This window comes from Sesamum indicum, linkage group LG3 (genome assembly GCF_000512975.1).
Source record: "Sesamum indicum cultivar Zhongzhi No. 13 linkage group LG3, S_indicum_v1.0, whole genome shotgun sequence".
In the NCBI taxonomy this organism is placed as follows: Eukaryota; Viridiplantae; Streptophyta; class Magnoliopsida; order Lamiales; family Pedaliaceae; genus Sesamum; species Sesamum indicum.
Window position 1 is genome coordinate 11738115 of NC_026147.1, and position 10007 is coordinate 11748121.

The 10007-nt window shown below is 30.5% G+C and overlaps 1 protein-coding gene across 1 annotated transcript; it reads right to left on the reverse strand.

The window, feature by feature from the left end:
• On the reverse strand, positions 1643–9169 carry LOC105158068 (auxin efflux carrier component 1). Its single transcript, XM_011074694.2, has 6 exons — positions 7477–9169; positions 5804–6029; positions 4946–5031; positions 3024–3181; positions 1849–1925; positions 1643–1737 (listed from the first exon to the last, which is right to left on the reverse strand). The coding sequence occupies exons 1-6, from the start codon at positions 8621–8623 to the stop codon at positions 1671–1673; spliced, it is 1761 nt and encodes a 586-aa protein (XP_011072996.1). The 5' UTR covers positions 8624–9169; the 3' UTR covers positions 1643–1670.

The following is a 10007-nucleotide window of genomic DNA, read 5'->3' on the forward strand; positions in this document are numbered from 1 at the left end:
ATAAGTAAAAACTTATGGTAATTTTAATTTTAGTTATGGGCTGAAATTGAAATACTTATTATTATAGATATATGTCAAGTCCTCATATCACACGGTACTTCATTATATCTTTTGACATCCCATTATCAGAGAAATTAGATATAAAAGAAAATAAAGGAAACTCTGTGAAAACGTATTGATTTGGAATATTACTGACACGATTCCATTGAGATTCCTAGGGCTATGCATTCAGGTATGCTTCCGCATTTACGTTCATCGTATTTCTTAATAATTTAGCATGATCAGTTTTAGGATTGATAGTGATTGTTGTTTCACTAATAAATATTTAAAATTCTAACACTAATGTCATATTTCAAGGTGATCCATAGTTTGATCCATAAAGCCCGAAGAGATTACATATCAAGTTTTTAAGAACAAACTTCCAACCCTTAAATCCCAATTCAAAAAGAGGAATTAGAGGACAATCGCCACTTCCCAAAAATTGTAACCTTTTTATTTACATTCATAAAAAATTTTATTTGTCCATACTTTTTTAGTCCCGCAATTCTTTTTCATAGACCCGAAATTTGTATTAACATGTCCTATATATTTGTGCACCAATTGGCACAAGGCATATGAGGTCTATCGTCAATGATCTTGAAGATGGCAATGGACATGTTCATGATTCTATCAGAACAACAAGACGAGTCTGATCCGAATATGTGCATCAACATATTTTTATTGCATATAATCATTTCAACCCACATTATGTGTATATAAGTAGAGTAATATTTTTGTACACATAGTTTATATTGTGAGGTTAATTATATCTTATTTCCTACTATAAGAAAATAGAATCTAAGTACAACTCAAAAGTTGGAAGTTCTTACATGCTTTTGGTGCAGCTTTTGTACCAAAGATTCCAACTCTTACAAACCTAAAGCCAAATGATGTAAAGATTTGCTATTCGCCGGACAGAATATTTGCATAGATAAACGAGAATGCATCATGTAGCCCACCTCTTCCATCCTCAATTGTAATTTGATTTTTTATATTTCATATTTTATTTTAAAATTATTGATATTTTTTAGATTCGGTAAAATTCTACAAATATTTCCTGTATTTTATAAAATTATAATTATATCCCCTAAGGGTGTAAGTGTAATATTTTTTAGAAAGTATTTATATAAGTTTTGCTTTTGAATAGGATGTGTAGTTGTAATTACAACTATAGCCTCAAGAAGTATAACTGTAATTTAACAAAAAATAGAGAGTATTTGTATATTTTGATTTAATTTTAAAAGGTGTCAACGTAAATTACTCTTTTTTTTTATATCGTATGCTCATGTAAGAAAAATCCAAAACTACTTGATTCATAACACTCATCTATGACATAGAATATAAATATACATTAAAATAAAATACACCAAACATTATCTTAAAAGAAAATAGAGAACCATACTTTCTATTTCTTCTTGCAAGCATTAGTTAATTTCTTAAAACAAAAATAAAATAATACAGCGATCCACTATAAATATCATTTTACAACTTTTACTACAAAAACTAGCGATTGATACGCACTCGATTGCCTCTCTTATGATTAGACCTTAAAAATCTTTACCGTCTGCAATAATACAAACTTCCAACGAGTTTTTCACCTTCGTTTACCTATCAAATGATCGATTCCACCTTCATAGCCCCAACAAAATGTAGTAGACTAGTGTTATGGGCAATGCGATCAACATTCCGAAAATGACACTACCATATAAAAATCATAGATTATAATTAATTCAAAAATCGAAGTACATGAATTTTATTCGAAAAAATATACATAAATAGCTATATATATATATGCAAATATATTCTTACCCTGTACTGAGAATATCCGGATGGACGTTGTACTCCTTGGCGAAAACAAAGGGGACTATTCCCTGAGGCAGAGCAGCCTGTTTGCCAACGCCAACACCATCAATATTTTCAATGCGAATCTTTTATCACATTTTTATAAACAATGTCACATTAATAAGTAATTGGTATGTGATTATGTGTTCGGTTTTAGATTTAAAAAATATGATTAAATTAAATTAAACATTGAAAGTAGAGCCGTATACAATACACGCACAATAAAAAAAATAAACATATAGTCTACATTGCAACAACCACAACTTAAAATTTATGGTAAATCAATACTATCTACCACAATCAAATAAGATCAATACAAAAAAAAAAATAAATTTTGACCATGATTAATGAATATTTCCCGTAGTTTTAATTATAACCAAAACATATGTTACGATTTTTAGTTGCGACTAATGTTTTGGGCTCGTAGAAGACAACAGGTTAATAGCCATTGTGGGGCCATAGTTAATTACTGAGAAAATTGCAATATTGGTCCCAAAGTATAGGGTGGTTTACAATATTATTCGTATAGTATAACGTGGTTTATAATATTATTCCCATACTTTCTAAAACAGCCGATATTAGTCCGATTTTAGGAAAACATTGCAAAGTTGGTCCCAAATTCAAATTTGCAAACTTTACAACATTTTTCTAAAATGTGGAATTGATATTGCAACGATGATACTAATATGGCAACATTTTCTGATATGTCGAACGAATATTTACAATACCAAAAGACATAAAATTAATACTGCAAACCACCTTATATTTTAGAATCAGAATTATAAATTTTTCGTTAAATAATATTTTATACACCTTTTTATTTTAATCATAATAATTAATCATCATCACTTTTTTAATTTTTTTTTTCTAGATTTCCGTTGACTGTGAAATTGTCGTGTTGTGTTTGAAAGTAATTGACAGTACATTCCTTTTCTAAATTGATAATGATAATTAGTGTGGGTGTTTGTGTTTTTTTCAAATTATAAGCCAAAAGAAGTTAGATTCACGTGTTGGCTGTCATGTGTTGGTATTTTTTAGTGAGATTCTCAGGGGAATATTTTTAATAATTATTTTAAAATTATTACTTGAAATAAATTAATAATATTTGATATAATTGAAATATTGGAGAAAGTAAAAGTGACCTGAACAATAGCAACGCGGAGGAGAACGCCACGAAGGCCAACAGCAATGGAAGCAGCAGCCATGACAGCTGGTCCTGTAAGGAATCTCACAGCCATAGCAAAAGCTGCCACGGAATTACCACATGCTATGATCCTCGGCTGCAATGCCATGAACAGACCTGCAGTACGTACTCAACCAGTCAACATATCAAATCCCCAACATCAGCATGCACCTCTCATCATCATCATCATCACTACCGCATGTTTATACTGTCTATAATATTTTTCTTTTTCTTTTTTTTTTGGTACATTATATCCAATAATTTTGTAAAAGATAAAATGCGTTTTTATAATTAAACCTAACTATAACAGAAAAAAATTAATATAATTTACTTTTTTTAATGTTAATTATAATTAAACCCTCTATAAAAATGCAAAATTACACTTTCTCTCGTAGAAAAATTGAAATTACACTCAACAGTCCCTTCGAAAATTTTTCATTTACACCTGACCCCATTTCTATTAGGGTTTGGACGACAAATATTGAAGTTAGCAAAAAATATTTGAAATTTTTTTTATTTTGTCCCTCATTTAGTATTTCTCATGTATATTATTGTACTTTTAAAGAGATAAATAAAATATATATAGAGTAAGGTTAACATCACTTCAAATTTTTTATAAATATAAAATTATACATGATAATGTTGAATGAAGGATAAAAATTAAATTTTTCTTTTTTTTTTTGCTAATAATGTCAGTATTTTTTTGTCTAAATCCTAACAAAATGAAAAAAAAAATGTAAACAATAAATTTTTCAAAGAGAGTGTAAGTATCATTTCAATTTTTTTTAAAATAAGTGTAATTTCACATATTTACAGGGATTTTACATATAATTTACCCTTTTTTTTTAAGCAGAAAAAGGGAAATAAAGAGGGAGACATGCATCATGAATCTCAACTTTGGCTTTAATATAGGCGTGCTTTGCTTTTACCATTTTTCACGCTCATATATAATAATTAAAAGCGGGGTTTAATGATGATGATTAATGTCATTTAAAGAACACAGTTGTCAAGGGAAATTCTACTTGGAAAAATTTCGATTAAACTTAAATTAATTATATGATAAATATAATATACTTACTGTATAATTAGTGTACAGTTTAAAAAAAAATATAACAAATCATATCACACTTACTCTGTAGTTGATTTAATTTAACTAAACTTGGTTCGAATAAGAATCTTAACCAATTGTCAATTGTTCCTAGAAAACTCCCCCAACAACAATTCTTCGACACAAGTTGTGGGATGTACCTACATTTATTTATTTACTGTGTATAACACGATATTTCAGGGAATATTGGGTGCAATATTTCAGGGAATATTGCGACTAGTTTAATTAAGTGTATTTTTTAATAATTTAAACAAATTCCGACAACTTTTGTTTTTAATGTAATTTTTAAAAAAATATATACGAAAAAGTAACAATTGAGATAAAAAAAATGAATACAAACATTTCTAGCGAGAATATTAAAAACAGACATGTTTTCATTTTCATCAATGTTTCAAAAAAAGAAAAAAAAAAAGCTGAAAGTGAAACCAAACAAGATAAAAATTTTCAAATATATTCTTTAGAATTTATATTGCATACGATAATTTTTTTAAATAAATCAAAAAATTAAAACTTTTTAATTTTTTTTTATAAAAAATAAAGAGTTGCTAACTTACTATCAAAAAATTTAACAAATTACTTTTAAATTCATTACAAAACTAACGTATTCTGAAATCTTTCATCTTATTTTTTATTCAAATATTTTTAAAATAAATAGTTTATAAGATTTAAAAGTATTTTTGTAAGATATACGAATTCATAAAATATTTGGAATAAATTTACCTAAATATAAGAAATAATGGTTGTGAGGAAGAAGAGAAGAGAAGAGAACTGACCAAGGCTAAACATGGCCATGCCAAGTCCCGCATCAGACAGTATAGAAATGGATTTTGCTATTATAGCAGGCATCTCAACATGCCACCTGCAAACACCCAACATGCACATTTCGTCAATCTATCAAAATTAATTACATACATTTGCCTCAATTAACTCTGTCTTTCCATTTTTCTTTTTCGAAAAAATTATAATTTTACTCCTAAAATATACAGTGGTTTTTAATATTAATCCCGTAATTTTCAACGTTAGTTTCGAAGTTTAGAAAAACGTTGCAAAGTTAATTCTATCTTTGTAATATTAGTCCCACAGTTTGAAAGATTGTTGCAAAGTTTTAGTCCCAAATGTTGCAATATTATTATAGTTTGCAACGTTTTCCTAAAGTGTAGGACCAATACTGACTATTTCAGAAAGTATGGGACTAATATTGCAATCCATCCTATACTTTCGAACCAAAATTGTAATTTCTTTAAAAAATGTGTATTTGATTAATATTTATTTTTCTCTCTCTTCTCGACTTCCACATCCCTTTTTCTTCTCACACTCTTTTTTCAATAATTTTTCATAGCTTTCTTCTATTTTCAATATTTTTATTTATCCAAACAAACATATATATATATATATATCTAAAATAATACTTTTTAAAAAAAATTAATATTAATTATACAAACACATTTGAGCGTGTCACATATACTAATTTATAACTGCGAAAATTTAAAATAAAGAAGAGAATGTATACCATGAATATCTTATTTTATCAATTCTTTTTATAAATCTCATATATATATATATATTAATATATAAAAAATACAAATATTTTAATTTAAATAATATTTGAAAGAACTATGCGGGGGGTTTACCTGAAGGAAACAAGAGACCAAGTGAGGCCAAGTAAGCTGGAGTAGGTGTTGGGGTTTCTGATGAGTTTCCTCCAAACCATTATCAAAATAAGCCTTGTCATTACACTTGCTGGAGGCATTGCTTTCCCATTCCCATTCCCTTTCTTCTCCCCTTCATTCTCTCTCTTTCTAAAGCTCAAGTCCTCTCTCTCCATATACTCTTCTTCATTCTCTCTATGCCCCTCCACTACATAACAACAAAAAACAAACCCCATTAATCAACAAAACAGATTCAAATTTGTCAACTTGTTCTATTATAAGGATAATTTTATCAAGAAAAATGAAATTATTTTCGACGCATTAGGAATAGCTAATACCGTATTGGAGGACAGGACTGTTAATTCTTGATTTACCGAAATATGTATTTTTAAATTTAAATCATACCTATTATGGATACAGGAAGTGACTTGAAAATGCCCATTCTATTTCTCTTCCGACCCTACATACCAATAAAACCTCTAAATAGGGTAAATTCTAACCCGAACAGGGATTGGTCGAACCTAAACCATTTATATGGCATGTGCAACACACTTGCCATATTAGTGTGCAGTTCAGAGAAAGTGACCAATAACATAACAAGCGTATTATACTTGCTCTATGATTGATTTGGTTCAGCCAAACCTAGTTTGGGTAAAAAAAATTTCCTAAATAGTTGTAAGATTTATAGTTAAATCCAATTTCTCTCTTTGTATCATAAGGGTGGTATGAAAAATACCCCTAATTCTGAAAATTCTATCTAAATAGACAAAAATAGCGTTATACCTGTTATTTTTTTAATAAAAAATCCGGTATATATCATTTTGGGTCCTATAAATTAGAATTTAGTAAACCAACATAAAAAATTTAAAGAATATATTGCTTAATTTTACTTAAGTTGAGAAAAATAAATAAGACATCAATCAAAAGTATAGTATTCATATTGGGAATACACTTGCAAGAATATTTCAAATTTGAAAGTTTAAATAAAAAATGTTTAAAAATATCAAAGGGAAAAAAAGAAAAAAGGAAAACAATCACAATTCAACAATTTTTCTTCGTCACCTCTATGCCCCTCCATAAAAGAATTCAACAACAATAAAAATAAAATAAAATGGCATTCATCAACAAAACAATATTCAAGTTAATTGCGTTTTATTTATGAAAAATACCAATAATTATAAATTTAGCTATGGTAAAAATTTGGACTATTTAAAAATAAAAATGAAAAGTAGTAAACATGCTGAAATTGAAGTGCTTAAAAATATAATATAAATTTAAAAATTTAGATTATCAATAAAAATAATAATATTTTGAACTTATCTTTTTAGAGGTAATTACAAGAGACTTTCTTAAAGATTTATCATAATTAAAAATACTTATTTGTTGTTTGAAAAATTACATATTCCGAATTACAAATACCCTCGTAACAGCTCATTAGAAAGGTCTTTGTTAGGGTATTTATAATTTTTCAAATATAGAATAGTATTTATAATTAAGATAAATATTAAAGGAGCCTCTATTAATTTATCCTATTTTTATTAAAATTTTTAATAATATCATAAAATATACTTAGACAAACAGTCCTTTATGGAAAGACAAACTGAAAACAGAGAATTAGAGCAAAAAGAAAAAGAGATAAGTAGCTAAGTTGGCACCTTTGGCAGGAGAAAGAGCGACTCTGACTTCCTTGCCATTAGCAGCATGGTGTTCCGAAGCTCCGTAGTCATGGCCTCCGAAGACATCCGAAACAGGAGAGGCACTTGAGCTCCAAACAAACATGTGAAGATCTTTCCCCCCGCCTTCCTCGCCGCTCTTGTGCTGCGCATTTTGCTTCTTCGCCAGTTTGGATGCAGCTGTGGGTGAAAACATACCAGGATTGGGTGCTGGGTAATGGTTTGGATAGAATCTTGATTTGTTCCCAGTTTCCTCCTCGAAGTTGGAGGGCCTTGGAGTTGGCCCTCTTGATGCTGAGAGCCCATAAACGTCGTTTGCGCCGAAGTTTGAATTCCTTCCACCCCCCATCATGGAGTAGAAGTCTGTGTGGTTGAAGCTGGACCCTCTTGGAGTAGGGTTTCTTGAGGACTGGAGGGAGTAAATCTCTGCGTTGGTGAGGTTCGATGCCCTCGGAGTGTTTGATGAAAAGCCTTTTGAGAAGATGTCGGATCTTGAGGCATTGGATTTCCTCACAGTCACATGGAGTTTCCCATCTTCTTTGATTTCTGCTTCAGTCTCGAGAGGCTGCCTCCCGTCCAGGGACATCACATCAGAGTCAACATGGATGGAGACAATAGAGCCTGCTGTGTCTGGAAACTGCTCAGAAATCAACATCCTTGCTCCTCTGAACTCAAACATGAACAGCATCAGGGTGTACCAAATGATGCATTGAAGAACAACAATTTGCACCATTAGATCACCGGAGAACTCCCCATACATTCCCTTCAACAAAGGGATGCCCATAACTAGAGTGTTTGGGAGAGTTGAGAGTGAGAAAAGTGTGATTGTCCATTCCAAGCAACCCCTTTTGCTCAAGTTAGCCCACACCGCTAAAACTGCAAGAACAATGAGCTTCTGAAGAGTGTCAGCAGCAATGAACCTGAAGTTCATAGTGTAAGGATCATTTTTAGCAATAAAGTGGAAAGAAAGAAGAGGGACAGCAAATAGCGCCACAAAGCGGTTGATGCCTGAGCACTGATCTGGTGTGAAAATTTTCCACCACTTCACCGAGCCGTAGGCTAATGTCATGGCCACATAGAGTGGCACCATTGCAGTCATAACATGGTAAAAATCAGACAAAGTTATCATCTTTGCCTAGTTTCTTGAGAAGCCCAGATCAAGAAAACAAGCACAGAAGATGAAATATGACTGAAAGTTGAAGGAAACAGAAGTTTTTCCTTAATTCTTTTCCTCTCTTGTTTGAAGATGACGAGTAGGTTAAGGGGCATGCGCTTTGGTTTATGGGGTTGTGAGTATTTAGCAGTAGAACAATTCTTTATTGGGCTATACTGATGCAGAATGCAGCTTTGAGAGTTGCAAGGCAGCGCTTGCAGTCCCCAAAGCAAAGGGGGTGGGGGAGTTTACTAATTATATTTCACTTGCTTTGTTCTTTTCCTCCTCGAAAGACAGAGTGGTGGGTATGTGTGTGTGTGTTAATATGATAATGAGTTGCTATGTGGCTTATATAAAGTTTGGGAAAAGGGAATTTGGTTGGAGGTGGAGTTCGTAGTGTGTGTGCGTTCGTCTTCCTTGAAGCAGCCTTTTAGTGCTCTTCCCTTCTTTTCCATCAACTTTCTTTCTCCCTTCACTTTTGGGCTTGTGGGCTGAAGATCGGCTACGCCTCTACTTATATATGTAGTAGTTCAGTATGTAGGACGGATTTACACAAATTAATTTGACGTTACGGTTAAGTAGATGTAGGTAAGTTTATAACTGTAATTTCATTCAAATCATAGTAACTACCAACATTTTTTTCGGGGATAATTATCTTTCCTACCCTGAGGTTTGGTATAATTATATGTAAAATTTTTGTGATTTAAAAAATTACATTTAGAACTCTGAGTTTTGCTTTCGTCTAACAAATAAGTACATTTATTAGTCAAAATTAACTGAATTTGCTTATATTAATAAAAAAGGAGAACAAAAATTGATATTTACTATCGATTGACTTATTACTAATTTATTGCAGGTCAAACAATTTTTTCGACTAAACTACTCTTATAACATTGAATGCATTAACGCATAAAAATGCATAAGGGTAATTTGATCATAAAAAGATTTATTTGATATACAATAAATTATTAATTATTTTTTTTTAGTTTTTCGTTAATATCAACAAACCTCAAGGATGCTAGATGTAATTTTTCAAATTATAGGGGGTTTACGTGTAATTACACCAAACATCATAGAAGATGAGTGTAATTATCGTTGTTTTATTGATTCTTATTTTCTTTAAAGTATAAGTAAATTACAAGGGGCCCTCCTAAGGTTTGCTTTAATTACAAATACATTCTCGTTGTTTGAAAAATTATAAATACTCTCTTGAAATAAAAAAATATCCTAATAAGTATACTCCTACAATAAGTTGTAACAAGGAGTATTTGTTATGGTATTGTAATTTCAATAGGGTATTTTTAATTTTTCAAACAATGAGTAGATATTTTAATTATGGCAAATCTCAAAAGAGCCTATT